This window comes from Corythoichthys intestinalis, chromosome 13 (genome assembly GCF_030265065.1).
Source record: "Corythoichthys intestinalis isolate RoL2023-P3 chromosome 13, ASM3026506v1, whole genome shotgun sequence".
Taxonomy (NCBI): Eukaryota; Metazoa; Chordata; class Actinopteri; order Syngnathiformes; family Syngnathidae; genus Corythoichthys; species Corythoichthys intestinalis.
Genome location: NC_080407.1, coordinates 9304314 through 9322360, shown reverse-complemented (window position 1 = coordinate 9322360; position 18047 = coordinate 9304314). Strand labels below are relative to the sequence as shown.

General features: G+C 42.1%; 1 protein-coding gene and 2 non-coding genes across 4 annotated transcripts; all 3 read right to left on the bottom strand.

The window, feature by feature from the left end:
• Window positions 1-6092: 6092 nt before the first annotated feature.
• On the bottom strand, window positions 6093-13012 carry slc25a3a (solute carrier family 25 member 3a). Of its 2 annotated transcripts, none has more exons than XM_057856360.1 (8): window positions 12846-13012; window positions 12291-12453; window positions 10409-10533; window positions 8132-8311; window positions 7574-7755; window positions 7091-7263; window positions 6880-6990; window positions 6093-6509 (listed from the first exon to the last, which is right to left on the bottom strand). In XM_057856360.1, the coding sequence occupies exons 2-8, from the start codon at window positions 12433-12435 to the stop codon at window positions 6352-6354; spliced, it is 1074 nt and encodes a 357-aa protein (XP_057712343.1). In that variant the 5' UTR covers window positions 12436-12453; window positions 12846-13012; the 3' UTR covers window positions 6093-6351. The 2 variants fall into 2 exon arrangements, with proteins under 2 accessions (XP_057712343.1, XP_057712342.1); XM_057856359.1 differs by lacking the exon at window positions 10409-10533 and adding an exon at window positions 9079-9203.
• Window positions 6651-6842, bottom strand: LOC130929320 (small nucleolar RNA SNORA53). The gene has a single exon (XR_009066859.1). It is a non-coding gene; the product is annotated as a small nucleolar RNA SNORA53 (small nucleolar RNA).
• Window positions 7329-7536, bottom strand: LOC130929321 (small nucleolar RNA SNORA53). The gene has a single exon (XR_009066860.1). It is a non-coding gene; the product is annotated as a small nucleolar RNA SNORA53 (small nucleolar RNA).
• Window positions 13013-18047: the final 5035 nt, after the last annotated feature.

Sequence of the window (18047 nt, the reverse complement as noted above, 5' to 3'; positions counted from 1 at the left end):
TTAACGTGATGTTTCATTATTAATGTCATAAATTTGACGTCTTACTGTAACAAATTAACTTTGAATGTCATAAATTTGACATTTTAACCTAACGACTTTCAAATTTCAAACAAATTGAAATGTAATTTTTAAAAGTGTACTTTCACTCTCAATTTAATGTCACGTATTAAAGTGCTAAAATATGTTTTAACCATTTAAAATCCACAATTTAAATGATACGTTTCACTTTTACGCTCCAAGTATCTCTGTAAACATACATTACATACATTTAGTATTTCACCCTGATCGATTTCACTTTTTGCGCGCCAACTTTCTTTTGAATGCAATAAATCAACATTTTAATGTGGAAAAAATCTCACGTTTTTCCTCGTTTCACGCGATCAATTTTTCGTTTTAACGTGACAAAATTGCAATCCATTTCACATTTTACTGTGGGGAAAAAAATCCGTGTGTTACACCGTGCTGTGATTATTTTTTGCCGATTCATCGTCATCACGAGAACACGTTGTACCCTGCGACCCTTCGTTGATGCTGCACACGTCCCTTTACGATGGCGATGGTGTGTTAGCCAATAGAATGTGGCTTCCGTCCAATGGGATTAGAGGGAGCTCATCGCTTAAAAGGCACCAATCCGGCTGCGTCAGGCGCTTTTGTGCCGATGGGCGAGGACCGTTGCATTTGACCCGTGAAGAGAAAGAGGCCCGACAGGGGGGGAAGAGGCGGGGCTGTCGTGTTATTATGTAACAATACAAAGAGCCCTCACGCATCACCCTCCATTTTCACCTTCAGTTTTGGGGGGAGAAATAGCATGTTTTTTTCGCATTAATCGGCTAAGAAATTAATCGATTTATTGACAAGTAAAGGATTAGTAAATGAATCGACAACTGTTTTGATAGTTGATGACAGCGACGGAACAAATGTGAACAGGGCCCGGGAGCGACAAGTAATATGGGGACCTCCCAAGGTGAACGTCCGGTGTGTGGTGGTGGGAGGGGAGGGGGGTCCTAGGTCAGTGATTGTATCAGTTTGATATTGATATCGGATTTTTGGAGTTGCAGTGGTGCCTCCAGAAATTTTTCATAGGGGTGGCTAAATGGGGCCACTTAAAATCTTGAGGCAGCACATCAAAACGAAAAGCCATAATTTCAGGTTTTTACTGTGTTGTTGTAGTAAACAACCCAGTAGAAAACGGTCAGAAAGACTTCTTGACATGCCTACCGATATACATTAGTTTGTGTTGTATTTCGTGTTACTAATGATTTAATGTACATAGTCCATAATAGTCCAGTCAAAATTTTGAGTACCACAGCTACTACAGTCTGACAATAGACTGGCCATTGGAGTGGCCAACAAATTTATGGGGGAGAGTTGCACACAGCCTGGTGGAGCCATTGTGGAGTTGGACAATATCGGGATGTCGGTTAAAAAGTCATTATCGTACAACTCTACGTACAATTTGTGTGTGTGAACTATATGCAGTTGGGCATAGGCGTTAAATTAGTTTAAAGTGGCATTAAAAAACTAGAAATGAGATTTGCAGATACCTGTAGAAGCCTTGTATAGGAAGCTAGCCATGACTAGCACACTGAGCAGAAGACAGGACGGGCGCAAAACTGAACTGTTCTGTAACCGAGACTAACACGTTGCCGGCAATATTAAACGAAGAAAAAAAACGCGAACAATGCATATGAATGTGCGAAGGGGCGCTTAAACTTACAATTTTAAAAGTATAGGCGGTGCAAATGGAAAATTTTCTGCAGGCAACAACTAGTTGAGCGAGGGAAGTGGGGGTGTATTAACCCTAAATTGCCAACTATATCACATTTGATACAAGCGTTTCTGGACCTTATTACAGTAAAAAATGTGTTCAATCCCAATATTGACCTTCGAGAACTGCATGTAATGCTTAATGACTCATTTATGATGCAAATTAAGAGAACATATATGCATATTATTTAAAAAATATATTTTAAGACACTCGATAGCTAGCCATAGCTATTGCCAGCTACTGTAGCTGTGAGTATGTTGAATTTAGCTAACTTCATTTTTATATCCCATTCTAATTTGAACATTAACAGGACTTACATAATATTTGATGCGGGAAAGTGATTAAAAAAACTTTCTATATTTTGACATACTTTGTTGCCCCCCCCCCCCAACACAAATGCCATATTCATGTCACCAGGAGCACGAGGCTTGAATGCCAATGAACGCATAAAACACGTGCCATTGTGGGCTTTCACTACCTTTGTTTTTAACTAACCCGCTATCCACCACACTGAAGCTGCAAACCACAATTTTGTGTCATCACAATTTCATTGCTAAAAACGTAGTACGATCACACACAAATGGGCTCCATTTCCCGTGACCCCTCTCGCTGGAAGCCCAGTTAGGCGCATCCTCTTGCCCCCGAGTGACGTCGACAAGTTTTGCAGCATATAAACTGCCTACTTCACGAGCAACCAAATGGATTTTGATGACGGCCGCGCGTGTGTTGCTATGACCCTGGCGAGGTGTGCTACCATTAGGTGATCCAGATGCGGGGAGCTTTCCACGTGTCATACATTAGGCTTCACACTGCGGTAAATGGGACCTGAGGATATATTTTTTTTACCCATTATACAACCCCTAGCAAAAAGTATGGAATCGCCAGTCTCGGACAAGCACTCAGACATTTTATCATGTAGAACAAACTCACATAAAAAGCTCGAAAAAATAATGGGTTCAAAAGTGCAACTCTTTAGCATTCAGAAACACTGAAAGAAATGAATAAAAAAACTGTGGTGGTCAGTAAATATTACTTTTATAGAGCATGTGCAGGGAAATATATACAGTGCCCTCCATAATTATTGGCACACCTGGTTAAGATGTTTTTTAGCTTCTAATATTTTTTTATTTATTCAAATAATATGGGACCTTAATGGAAAAAAAAGAGGAAAAATCCAACCTTCAATACAAGTGCATTTATTCAGTGGGGAACAAAATCCCACATAAAGAAATAATTATTTGACATCAAATAATATGTGTGTCTCATCTGACCAAAGCACACGGTCCAAGTTGAAGCCTGGGACCGTGTGCTTTGGTCAGATGAGACCAAGATTGAGCTTTTTGGCAACAAACACTCTAAGACCCCTTTCCTACTCAAACTAGTGGGTCAACGCGCGTTTTTCCAAGCCGATGCAACCCGCTAGCAATTGGCACCTTTCCCATTGACAAAAAAAAGCTGTGTCTTTTTTTTTTTTCCCACCCGTCTAACCCCCAACCCCTCCTCAGCCGTGCGTAAGGTTCGTGACGTCACCAGGCTAAGATGCGCTTCGACAGGTGCGACCGAATTCATTCAGTTCAAGGACGTAAACAATGCAAAGCAACATAGAAGCTTCCTTTCCGTTTGTGTTCTCTGTTTTCATGCTTTTTACTGCCCTCAAAATGGTCGAAATGCAGCAAAGGATCAACACTCTGCTTGTGCTGAGGCAACGTAGGCGACGTGAATTTTGGCTTGAAATTGAAAGGAGCCGTGTACGTCACAGAAGAAGAGCCTTTGTTTCATGTTATGGCTATTGCTAACGCTGCTACACCGACTGTTCGCTGTATGTGGAGCACATGGTTTTTGTTTTTTTGTTATGACGCATCACGTACTAGCCTACGTCACCACGTAGATTAGCGTGTTGACTGTTGACCCGGGGTTTTGCTTTCACACTGCATGGCGATCAGAGCCGAGGTGATTTTAACGCGGGTTGATTGACACGGGTCGAAGCGGGTCGCTGCACCTTTCCCACTTCCACCAAAAGCCGATTGTTAGCGGGTTGACACGGGTTTTTGGGCCAGTGGGAAAGGGGTATATGTGGGTCTGGCGTACCACGAAAGATGCGCATGCTGAAAAGCACCTCATACCCACTGTGAAGTATGGGGGTGGGTCAGTGATGCTGTGGGGCTGTTTTGCTTCCCAAAGGCCCTGGGAACCTTGTTAGGGTGCATGGCATCATGAATGCTTTGAAATACCAGGACATTTGAAATCAAAATCTGTTGCCCTCTGCCCGAAAGCTGAAGATGGGTCGTCACTAGGTCTTTCAGCAAGACAATGACCCTAAACATATGGCCAAATCTACACAGAAATGGTTCACCTGACACAAAATCAAGCTCCTCCCATGGCCATCTCAGTCCCCAGAACTTGTTTTGTTGGCAAAAGGGGGTTGTACAAAGTATTAACACCAGGGGTGCTAATAATTGTGACACACATCATTTGATGTCAAATAATTATTTCTTTATGTGGGATTTTTCCCCCACTGAATAAGTGCATTTGTATTGAAGGCTGGATTTTTCTCTTTTTTTCCCCATTAAAGGTCCCATATTATTTGAATAAAATTTTTTTATTAGAAGCTAAAAAACACACCTTAACCACTGGTGCCAATAATTATGGAGGGCACTGTGTGGAATCATGAGAAAAAAATATCAAATCATCTCTAGTATTTAGTAGTACCACCTCTGGCTTTTATGACAGCTTGCAGTCTCTGAGGCATGGACTTGATGAGTATTCATCAATTTGGTGCCAACTGTCTTTGATTGCAGTTGCCAGATCATCCTTGCAGGTCTGAGCCTTGCTTTTTTCAATTTCCACCACAGGTTTTCAATAGGGTTGAGATCCGGGCTATTTTCAGGCAATGACATTGACTGGATGAGTCTTTCTCCAAGGAATGCTTTAACAGTTTTAGCTTTGTGGCATGATGCATTGTCATCTTGGAAAAAGACAGATATATTTTCAATTGAAGGGATAAGAAAGCTGTCTAAAATTTCAATGTAAGTAAACTTGTGCATTTATTGAAGATTTAACCCCAGCCATCTCCCCAATGCCTTTGCCTGATATGCAGCCCCATATCATCAAGGACTGAGGGAATTTTGATGTTTTTTTTCAGTCAATTTTGTAAATCTCACTGGAACAGCAGCAAACAAAAGTTCCAGCATCATCACCTTGTCCAATGCAGATTCTTGCCTAGGTGATGATGCTGGAACTTTTGTTTGCTGCTGTTCGAGTAGAATATACAAAGATGACTGCCTGAAGAAAACATCAAAATTCCCCCAGTCCTTGATGATATGGAGCTACATGTCAGGTAAAGGCACTCGGGAGATGGCTGTGGTTAAATCTTCAATAAATGCACAAGTTTACATCAAAATTTTAGACAGCTTTCTTATCCCTTCAATTGAAAATATGTCATTTTCTAAGACGACAATGCATCATGGCACAGAGCTAAAACTGTTAAAGCATTCCTTGGAGAAAGACTCCTCCAGTCAATGTCATGGCCTGCAATTATTTATTCATTTCTTTGCGTGTTTCTGGATGCAAAAGAGTTGCACTTTTGAACCAATTAATTATTTTTTCAAGCTTTTTATCTGAGTTTGTTCTACATAAAATGTCAGTGCTAGTCAGAGATGGTGATTCCACACTTTTTGCTAGGGGTTGTACTAGTACATGCATGTCTTGACATCATATACTGTACGCTGCCACCTATTGGTCGTTTTGTGTTTGAAGAACGTTTTGGTTCAAGAGGACCATTAGCCATCTCAGGCTGGCTTGTTTATGTATTGTCCTAAAATTAACATGCACTCGTTTTGTCAATCACACGACCCAGTCCACATTGTTTGGGCAATTTTGCGTCACTTTCTGTTGATTTAAAGGCTATTCTGAACATTTTTGGATTTCAGGTCACTTTGTTATGTAGCAATTCAAGGTAATTTCATGTAGATTTTGGGGCAATTGTGGGCTACTTATTTTTGGTTTCAGCTCATGTTTTAATAATTTCAGGGCAATTCCAGATCACTTTCTATAAATTCCGGGGGCAGATACAGGTCACTTTCCATGAATGGAATAATGTCATCGTTGTACAAGTCATTTGTAACATTTAACAGTTTTCAAAAATGTAAATTAAGTTTTTATTATCAATTAGTGATTACATTTTAAAATGGGTTACCTTAAATACAGCTTCATTTTGTAAGTTTCATCTCAAGGATGCAAGAAGGCATGTTAAGGTTTCTCCATTTAAGAGTGAAAAATATTGAACATTTGAGAATTATCAAAAAATAAATTGAAAATAGCACAATTTACAGAGGAATCTGTTTTATTCATTTCCAAGTCACAGGAACAGAATAAAATAAGTGTCGCACACCCAAGGAATATTTGTGACAATACCATCTTTGTCACTGATTTTGTTTGTTAAATATACATGAGCCAGCCCCATAGGTTGAAAGAGCTGGACTGATGGCATAAATATAGAAAACTGCTGTTTGCACTGAATAAAAGTTGGGAAATGTGTAGTTGATCTGATTGTTGTCACCTAAGAGGAAATCGTGATGGCGTCATTACTCGATTCCGAGCTTCTTCTTCAAGGACTCGGGCATCTCGGGGGGAGGGGGGCGGGGCAGACGGAAATAGACTTTGACCGAATCGTAGATAAACCACTGCAGTGCCGTCAGAGTACCGATCATGATGATACGGGCGACCAAGCCCTTCCAGACACCTGCACACCACAAAGAACGCAAATGTTGGGTGGACAGATTTGACATGTATGACAAAGTATTAGGGTCTCAAAATATATAGGGAGAATAAAGTCAAAATGACATGACAGGTAACAGTGAGTTTATCCACCACAGATATAAAAATTGTCCGTCCACCTGGCTAGCAACACTGGGTGATCCCCAGTCTTTAGCGAAAAAGGTTGCCAGTGGTGCGGCTAAGCCGGGGGACAGGTAGACTGTTCTTACACGCCAATGACTCAAGCACCTCCAACTGTACAGCCGGAAAGCTGCTGAGGGGTTTAGCGCCCTCTAGAGGTGGCTCTAAGGAGCGTGTATAAATAGCGGAAATATTAGCACAAATATGATACTAACCTTTAGGTCCTAGCCTCTTCAGGACCTGGACAGCAGTACTTCCCTTCTCTTTGTTCAGTACAGACACCACCGAATCAGCAGGGTGGGACACAATGGCGCAAAACACACCAGCTGGACACAAAATTAGCAATCACATTTTCACAACTCCGCTCATATCCGCCTCAACACCTAGGTTAAAGGCTATAATCCAATCTTTTCCCCCAGTCCTTACCGATATACCCGGCCACGAAGGTGACCACCAGCTGCTCCGATTTACTGCACTCGCTACGTGGCTTGGGAACGACGTACTTGTAGAGCATCTCCACGGTACGCTCGAAGCAGGCAAATTTCATCATGGTGTAAGGGATCTGTCTCATCCAGAGTGGTACCACACCCTTGTAGAAGCTAGGTTAGATTTTACAGTGAAATGAGACTACACAGTGCTTTTATTTTAATTTCACGCCATTATAAATATCCGTTACTCAAGCTAGCAACACTGGGTGATCTCCTGTTTTTTGAAAACAGAGGTGCTAGTGATGCCGAGTAAGCCGAGCAACAGGTAGACTACTCTTACACGTCAATGACTCAAGCACCTCCAACTGTACAGCAAGAAAGCTGCTGAGGGTCCCTGCTCAGAGGAGCAGAGCGCCCTCCAGAGGTGGATCTAAGGAACGTGTTGTCACTGAAAACATTTCTGTAATAAAATGAGACTTACGCCCAGAGACCCTCCTCGCTGTACATCTTGGGCACGCACTCTCTAAGGGTGTTGGCGTAGCCAGGCTGGGTCTGGATACGCACTTTGACAGCCTCCATAGGAGCCAGAGCGATGTCGGCGAAGAACTCTGCGCTGGCGGAGGCGGCGAGGTACAGGGACGTTCTCCACATGTAGGTGTTCTCCTGTTTGCAGAGAATGACAAAAGGAGGCTTCAGAAATGTCTTTTAGAGACGTTACAACCTCAAATTTTCTTGTATATTTGTATTTTTTATTCATTTCTATTATTTTTAACAGCTGGGACATGTTCGCTAATTTTAGTCGATCGAGAGCCAGGCGAGTAGACCGAGACCTAGCGGCGACGAAGCCGAATTAAATGACTGGCACAGAGGGTGTGGAGGTCGCAAAAAAAAAAAAAAAAAAAAAAAAATGTGATAAAAGTATTGTACTAAAACACCATATTTGCATAATGTTAGCTTGATAAAACCTGCATGGAGTCAAATGCACTGTACTCGATGTGCACGGCTAGCCAAAAACTAAGAAGTGTGACTTTGCACTAACCTCTCCAAGCAAGTCACTGTAGAAGATCTTAAACACTTCATAGAAGCCAAACTTGCAGAGTCCCTGCATGGAGTAGCCAATGAAAGTGGGCGCCCAGCCCTTGGCCAAGCCTCGGACACCGTCCTCCCTCACTGTCACCGAGAATCCATTGCCGATGCTCTTGTACTTGTCGGGATTCACCTAAAATATCAAGGAATAAACGGTACTGTCACTTAAGCAACATTTTGGATCATTTTCTGTGGATTTGAGGGCATTTCTGGCCAACTTTCTGTTGATTTTGGGACATTTCCAGGTTACTTCCCGTTGATTTTAAGTCACTTCCTGGGAATTGGAGGGTACTTATGGGTCAAACCCAGTGCATTTTGGATATTTTCCTGTTGATTTTAGGCTATTTCAGAGCCACTTCCTGTTGATTCTCAGCCATTTCCAGGTTACTTTGTTGATTTTTGGGTCAATTCCTCTTTATTTTAGGGTACTTACAAAGACACTTCCTGTACATTTTGGCTCTTTTCCTGTTGATTTTAGGGCATTTCCGGGCCACTCCCTGTTCATTGGTCACTTCCATTACATTTTGAGGTGTCTCGGGGTCACTTCCTATATGTATTGGATCTTTTCCTGTTGATTTGGGAGCATTTCCAGGTTACTTCCTGTTCATTGGTCACTTCCTTGGAATTTTACGGTGCTTACGACTCACTTCCTGTACATTTTGAGGCATCTGTGTCCCTTCCTGCAGTTTGGATCTATTTCTGTTGATTTTAGAGCATTTGCGGGCCACTTCCTCTTCATTGGTAATTTCCTTGGAATTGTAGGGTACTTACAGTCACTTCCTGTACATTTTGGGTAACTCTGTGTGACTTGTTCAAAGTACTCCATACTAATTCTTAAAAAGGTTACGCTATGGCTTTGAAGGATCCGCTGCGAAATACAGAGTAGTTTTCTATACAAACCTGCAGACGACACTTGACAAGGTCGAGGGGGACTACGGCGGTGTGCGTGAGGCCGCAGCTGAGGATCCCCCCAAAGCCGCACAGGGCATAGTATTTTGAGGAGCCAAACTCGCAGCTAAATTCCTCTGCGGTAGAAGGGGACGACATACATGCAACGTGCAAGGGTCGCATGCAACACACAAAAGACAAAATCAACACCGATTGGCAGCCACGTCATGGAAGAGTTTGCTCAATTGTTCAGGATGTAAGGATGTTATATCAGTGCTTTTCCAATAATCAGTATATATAACACACCGTATTTTCCGCAAGATAAGTTGCGTCTAAAAGCCGTCAATTTTTTCAAAAGTGCGCCCCATATACGGATCAATGTGGGTAAATCATAGCATGACATTCCCTTTAGCGCAGCTCCATCTAGTGGATTCATAACCAAACCACTACTTTGCCTTATAATACAGGGTGTCCAGTTTTAAAACAGGCCATTCATGGAAAGTGCGCCCTATAGTGCAGTAAATACGGCGTAGATATAAATTCCAGGACAATTTTTTTTTTTTTTTAATAAAACTGGAAATAGAAATTAGGATACTAATGTTAGATTACATTATGGTTTCTTTTGTTTTTTAATAAAATGGACTGTAATAGACTATAACATTTACTAAAGAAAAAAGGGATTTTCCCCCCCCTTTGGTTTCTTAGGAAATACAAATTATGATCGCAAAAGATATTTTTAAAATTACCTTTTTCGTTTCTTTAAAAAAAAAAAAAAAATTTTTTTTTTTTTTAAAGAAATACCAATAATAAAAACAAACAAAAAAAATCCTATATCAAGTAATTTGCTGGGTACCAAGCAGTCGAATTTTTTTTTAAAAACTCTTCCGATACACATGGCTGTCTCTAAACAAACATGCCACAATTTCATGAAATAGCAGAAAAAACATCATTACCATGTGATTTTAGTGTTTCATGGATCACACTGACGTTACCAATGCCAAGACTCAATTTACAATTCATAATCATACATATGAATGAATTTCAAAACATTAGTGTGCTCCGAAAGGCTTTTCATTCTAGCCGACCAACAGTAAACCAATCAAAAGAGTTTAATTAAGACTTACCTGACGAGTCAAAAGCTATTCATAATGAACCGGAAAAACAAAACAAAGTCGGCTCTCCTTGACCTCGTCGTCACACGTATGAATCAATGAGGCATGAGTCATGCGGTCGTGTAGTGATTACATCAATATGCATGCCGGAGGGGACTTCACAGCTAGATTGGACGCATTTCTCCATGCAAATTCCAAACTGGGACAGATTCGGAGCCGAAAGGACAGACCTGCATCCTGCATTTGACCAGATCGAGTGGGACGACGGCTGTGTGTGTCGTGCCACAGCTAAGAATCCCGCCAAAGCCGCACAGGACGAAATACTTTTGAGAGCCAAATTCGCAACTGTCTCCCTCTGAGGAAGCATGTTACATTTTAAGGGGAAGAAAAAAAAAACACAAATAAGATATTAAACTACAGGTGGGAACCTCTGGGTAGCAGCTAATTATAATTGCGGATTTGTGAATGTCATTGAGGACGAGATTAATTTACTTCATTTTTAGTTTCACTCTGCAAGAATAGCTCAATAAAGGCTGCAAAACACACAGTTTTGGCATCATCCTTTCAAAGTTTAGCCAGCTGTCTTGCTCAGAATTATCACCGAAGTCTTAGCGAGGACAGAACAGTTTATGGCGTGACATTTCAATTTTTTGCAAGTGGGAATTACATATGGCGGAAAACACAGACAAGGCTGAAAAAGCAGTTTCTGCTCTTGCACTCCTCTTTAAAAGAAACTACTGTATTTTAAGGCGAAACAACTGTTGTGTTTATTAGAACAATATGTCTATATGCTGCCATAGCAGATTCATGGCACATGAAGCCGCCGAACTATTTTTAATTTGTCCGTTTTACCCTGAAAACCCCCGTTTACAGACGTCGCGCAACCGCTTTTGTTTCAACCTAGCCATAAATTGAAGGTAATTAATTATATTCATTATTCAAAATGTGTCATTTTTGGCTTAGATTCATTCATTGATGTCTCATATTTCGTTTAAAAAAAAAAAAATTTTTTTTTAAACTTTAAAAAATTATTCACTCACATAGTTTAAACTTTTAAACAAATTATGTCACAATGAAAAAAATGGCGTCTGTAAAAAAGTCACAGATATCTACCTCATAACTATCGCTTAATTGCATTTTTTTTGTTGCTGTCGCATTTTCTCCAATATGTTAGATGATAAATAATTGATCCAAACAAAAAAAGTTGGAAAAAAAAAAAAAAACCTTTAAAAGGGTAAATATATCAAAAAGAAAATCTCGACCATTCCTTAATGTCTGCGATTTCTGCATCGCGACCCTTGTTATATTACCATGTTTCACCCATAAAATCCCCCAAAAAATCCAGCTGTGGCCATTCACAGCTATGTCATGACACTCAGTGATAAATGCTACGTGTATTTGGATCGAAATAAAGTAAGCACGCGATAATATCTCGTTAAAGTCATGGCGTCTGTAATTCTGTTCTCGCGTGCTCTCGCCTCCAGATACGGTTTTGCAGTTTATTTTATTATTTTTTTTTTTTTAAATGCCCTTCTGCTCAACTTTTTTCTTCCCCCAGAAAATTGAGATTTTAAGCTTTCCAATGATGTATCACACATGCATATCTGACAATTTTGAAAGTTGGCTTAATTGGGGGTCTCAGAGCAGAACTTCAAGTCACCTGACTGTTTTCCGCCATATACATACAGTACATTGTCTCTTCAGTGTTTTAAAATTTATTTTCCCGTAATATGAAGCGAAAAAAGCGCCAAAAACTGTATTATGTTTAAAGCGGCGTCGTCCAGTTGAACTTGGGATGCTAGGACACTTTGTTCTAGGAGAACTACAATGGTCACAACTCTTGACATAACCTCCCTGAAACATTTTAACTACATCTGCTACTATATTACGTTACTGTCACACGTCTATTTGTATTGGATTTTACACAAAATCAGCGTGTCCTTTCTTGCCCTCCATTAGCTTAGCTTTAGCGAATGGCCTGACTACTCGTGGTGCCGCTGAACTATGACTAAAGTGAGATGTAATGTTAAGTAAAAGTATAAGAAAGAACTAAAACTGGTTAACTTGGCAAACGCTGCTAATGCGAGGTGGCCTGCGGGAAGAAGATGTTACCGGCGTCTGCCGTGGCGGCAGCTGCCAGCCTGCGCGTCCTCTGTCCATGAAGACTCTGCTGTGGTTCCTCCACTTTCTGGAGCGTGAACAGCGGGGCGCTGAACGGATTAGCCCGGGCCAGCTGCGTCAAAGTCGAGGGATACATGGTCGTGGTCCTGCCTGTCTGCAGTAAGCAACAGGTTAGCTGGCTCGTCATTAATGCCGAAAAACGACCAGCATGCACGCTAGAAGGTTTAGCGGAATTTAGCGTTAATCTCTTGAATAAACTCACCAATATATCTGTATTTAAATATATGTCTTGTAGAAATAACTGTATAAATGAACGAATTAATCCACCTGTCCTGTCCCAGAACATTTGCGGTACTAGCTTTTACGCTAACACTGCAATGCTAGCTTGACCGCTACAAGGTGGAATGGTCGCTCAGTATCATAGAAGGATAAAACTCATTGAAAAAAAGGTTTTGTGGCGCTGTCATGCAGTAAAACATCAATTGGACATTAGCACATTGAACGATCTTGAATAGATTTGCTTTTAAATCGAGTAATTTCACTTACTTTGCGTGCGTCTTAAGATGGCGCCTCCTCTTAGCAGCAAACCGGTGGCTCCGAGAGAGCGAGAACGACCTCCCGGTAGAGCTTTGTCCTTTCGTAACGTGAGACTGATAAATATCGTTTATGTGAAGGCTAGATCTCTAAAAGAGGGGTTAGGCGCTTCTTTGACGGCCATCTTACATCGGAGGATTTATCTGGGTTTTCTCCACAACAATGCTGTTAACTCGCTGATATCTTGACCGACTTTATTTTAGATTACAGCTAACTGTATTAACGGCTGTGATTCAAGACGAATGTTGATTCTAATACTTCTAAGCCAAAAGAATACTGTTTCAACAAGTGGCTCTGACTTAAAATGGCTTCCAAGTGATACGCTGGTCCGTATTGGCTCATAGCGCTCAGAATATATCTAGCTTCATATATGTGAAAATTTTGGCGCATGATTGGCTTCTTCTATGCTGAAAAGTTGACTATAGTTGCTCTTGAGTCCACCTAGCGGTAGAAGCAATTACGAATACACCATTTTATTTTGAAAATCAATACGTTACACTGATACTGTATTTCTGATTATTGGAAATTATGTAACACTTTATAAATCTATCTTTAATATCGTTATGAAACAATTAATGTTGGAGATTTTTTTTATTATAACGCTGGTCAGTCAACTCCTTAAGGGCTACCCACTGTTGTTTTTGGGTCTCTTCCTCTTGATTGCAGGGCATTTCTGGGTCACTTGTTGTTGATTTTGGGGCATTCCACGTCACTTCCTGTTAATTTATTGAATTTAAAATGAATAAAAACAGAAACAACTCTAGTTAGGACCCCCCAAAACACTCTGAACTCGTTTTGATGTCATCTGCTCTGCCCACCAGTAGTTGGTGCTTGGCTCCCCTGGTGTTATTGCCAATCCCTTTCTGTGCCCTGTGCATGTATTGCTCCATGTGCCTGGCTCAGGATGGATGTCTTGTCTCTGAGGAGTGCCTGTCCATCTGCACTGCGCAAAGGACTCTGGGCCTGATGTGTTGGGCCATACACTGCCTTGGGGGCTTCATAGAAGTCTCTGAAGTCCCCACCATCTGCGCACTGCTGTGTTCTTACTGCGAGGTTGGTCCACCAATCATTTTGCTTCACACGAAGGTTGAGCTGGAGGTTGTTGCAGATGTGGCGAAAGGCAGCTTTCCTCACAGGGCAGGATGGGTGAGCCAGGTGGGCCTGGTGGGCTGACCTCTTCTTTGCTAGCACTTTCTGGATCTATTCGTTGTTTTCGTCAAACCAGTCTTTATTTCTTGTATTTTCTTTTATGCAGAACAGCAGGGGTGACAGAGCATCTCCTTGGTAGATACTGCATTTGATACTCACATGTGCAACTGGCTTGGAGTTGGCTTCTAGAGTTATCTTTCACAGCCCCATTGAGTTCTGGAGGAAGGTCCTTAGTGTCCTGTTGATGTTATACAGCTTCAAGCATTCCAGTACCCATGTGTGTGGCATTGAGTCATAGGCTTTCTTGTAGTCAATCCAGGCAGTGCACAGGTTGGTGCTCCTAGTTTAGCAGTCTCTGGCGACTGCTCTGTCCACCAGTAGTTGGTGCTTGGCTCCCCTGGTGTTATTGCCAATCCCTTTCTGTGCCCTGTGCATGTATGTGTCATGATGAGGACTGTCCGACCTTGGGTCAGCCACTCTGGGTGGGTCCCCGACTTCAGCAGCTGGTTCATTTGTGCTGCTAGGTGTTCATGGAGTGCAGTTAGCTTCTTAAACCAGTAGGCATGAATCTTGTCGGAGCTGTCCAGATCTTCATTTTGGACAGTCTTGTCTGGATGTCTGCTGTTGTGATGACTACTGTGTCTTGTTCTGGGATGTTGCAATGTTCTGACTGCAGGTCTGCAAGCCATTGGGCGTCAGTGTTGTGAGACGCCTGTTTTTCCCAGATACTCTTCCAGTGTTGTTCAGTCTCAGTCCTGAGTGGGTCTGCTGTGATCTTGCTACCCTGCCACTGAGAGTAGACCTTAGCTGGATTATTGGAGAACATAGTGTTTATTTCTCCCGTGCACCTCTTTAGGCGGCCAGCTAGGGCTGTGAGCCTTTGCTTAACAGTGCCTCAGCTGTGGACAGCTTGCTGTATTTCTTGTGCAGTTTTTTCGTAGGTTTCACGCCTTTGCTCAGCTCTGTTAGGAGGCCAAATTCTCTCGGTGTTGCCATGATTTTTGCCTCTAGCCTTCGTTTCCATGGTGGCTCCTTCCGGCTACTGGCGCTGTTTATCTTGTAGCCAAGTGACTCTAGGATGACTGATGCTGCTGCATATATCAGCTGATTGGTCTCAGTAATGTTTACGGTGGGGATGTTCAGCGGTGCGGTGTTTACATCCTGCAGTAGAGATTCTGATGGTACTTTGTTTGTTAGCCTTGGCATCCATCAGGTAGTTGAATTCCCCCAGGACTTCATGATCTTCTCTCTCAGGTCTGCTGCTCTCTCATTCTCTTCCCGCTTGGTTCCCAATCTCGATGTTGGGGGGTGGTGATGAAACCCCCACTTGACCTAGCGTCCTGGCTCCCCCTTGCCGTAGCATCTTGGTATCTTTACCTTTCTACCACATTGTGCCTCATCAATCTCTAACTGTGATAGCAAGTTCCTCTTGCGGTCAGAACATTAGAACACTGAGCAAGTAATTGTTTCTTGGTCAGTGTGGATGTGGGATTTCGAAGTAACCATTCTTCCCACATTCTCTGCATATACCCCCTTTCGCAGGGGTTGCTGCTGTTGTAGCACCCCGTTAACACCCTGTTCTCCGTCCTGCTCCATCTGTATCTTCTTCAAGTAGCCCACTTGACATCGGGTTGTCCTGGTCCCCCAACACCGGACGCGAACCTTGTTAGCCCGGGCGACTTTCGAGCCGGTATGACTCTATCATTGATTGTTCTGCTCATACTGAGGTATAGGATTGAAGGGTCTAAAACCTTAGGCCTTGCCTAAAAATCTACCTGGATATCACTATATTCTGACCAGGATTTGAACCCCCGACCACTCGTACCAAAGTCATCCAAGGTTTCAAAACAACAAAGTACCATCATAATCTCTTTACTCTCTCTACTACTCTCTACTACAGGATGAACATTACTACAAGATAAACAGAAAAACTGCACACAAGAGGTGGCACTGAGTGTAGTGTACAGGAGTTTATGTGCAGTACTGTGCAAGTACAGACAGAGTCAAGGTGACGCCAGGTTTCATCACCACCAACATCGAAGAGAATGAGAGAATGAGACAAGATAAACAAAAAGTTCCTTACTGCACAGAAAGAGGGAGACCGAGGGACTAGTGAGTCACAAACACAAGATCAAGATCACTCAGACAGTCCAGCAGGCAAGGCATACATGGAACGACATAACCAGGTAGCAGGCGTAGTGCACAGGAACATCTGTGCAGTACTGTGCGAGTACAGACTGGAGACCCCAGAGTCAAGGTGGGCAACACCCCCAAAGGTGGTCGAGAGCCAAGATCCTGTGCTACTTCCAGATCCAGACAGACAACCAGCCTGACATGGTGGTGGATAAACATCAGAAGAGCAGTAGTGCTAGATGTAGCAATTATTTATATTTGAATTCATATATATATATATATACATACATACACAGAGTTAGTTGTCTTCATTCTTTGGGTTTGTGTGGTCCTAAGTGTGTGTGTGGGAGGGTAAAATAAAAATAAATAAATAAAACTACATATGTATGGATAAGTCAGATTCCAATAAACAGTTTGAGTGATTGACAGAAAAATATATTTTAAAATGACTGAGTTATCACTCATCAAAGTAACAATTACATATTATGTAAATTCAACACACAAAGGGTTTTTTCAGTTATACATTTATTGTAAAAAAAAAAAAAAAAAAGTTCTATGCATAAATGTTTTTGTTGTTGTGACTTATTGCCTTACTCAAAGCTCTAATTATGTCATATGACATATTTGAAATTACTTTGTTTTTTTTATATATATATCTCGGCTTGGCTTCGCGAACAAAGATCTCATGAAGGGGGTTTCCCACGTCGACTGCAGGCACGCTCGTGGCTGACATGGCCAATGCGAGATAGGCAGGTGCGGCCGTAGCGGCTGCAGTCAAAGGTCACGTCAGGTACGACTGCTGAGGCTTCTCGAGTTCTAAATGCAATGGGCGGGCATTAGGGGGCCGGGCCCGCCCTGAGAGACTGATGTGCCCGCCCTAGCTCGATTAGACTGTACTGTGTAATTTTTTATTTTTTTTTATCTTCCACAAAAACACACACACGGAGAGGACGAACCCTCTATTCCAGTGTTTTTCAACCGATTGTGCTGCCTTCATGAGAGATCGTCAGGTGTGCCGCGAGAAATTATCCAATGTCGCTTTTTTTTTTTTTTTTTTTTTTAAACATCGTCGGGCAAGGAAGTAGGCAAAAAGTTCTCGGTTGTGTGCAGATGAGCGAGGCAAAGCTCGTGTTGCGTTCAAGAACTGCTCGGATTTCTAGCCATCAGCCACCTTGATCTCCGCAACAATGTGGACCCCAGCACGTCTACTGTTCATCATTTGACTCGTCAAGTGTCGATATACACCAAAATGTCCTTCCCATTTTATCCATATGTGACGACCGTCAATCCTCCCTCTGTGTTTTATTCCAACACATTATCGAGCACAGCAAGGTGGGTGATGGCTAGAAATCCGAGTAGTTCTTGAACGAGATACGAGCAGCTATCTAGCGCCATGGCGCCATGCAAGCTTAAAGAGCATACGACAGGAGAAAAAAAGTCTTAAATAGCATTATTATGTGAATTAGAATAATATTTTGAGACGATTCGACTATAACAACAATTTAGCAAAGCGCAGATGACGAGAAATTAGTCTTTTAATCTGCCGGTTAGCCACGCCTACCATTATAGGGCTCTAGCGTCCCCAACAGGTGGATGACGTCAGCGGGAGACTGGGCTCATCGGTTTTACTATTCAGCCCATTGAGGGGGAATTATTCAGAGCGAGGAAAACGCGACGAAGAGAGCCGCAAAATGTCATTGTTTCAGTCTCTCTACTCCAATATTTTTACAGGATATTCTTTTTATCCAAGTATTTTTCCCCAATAGCTAAATAAATGGCTTGAGAAGGACCAGTCAGCCCGTCGAGGGGGAACTATTCACAATGCGGAAAACGCGACGAAGAGAGCTGCAAAATGTCATTGTTTCTGTCCCT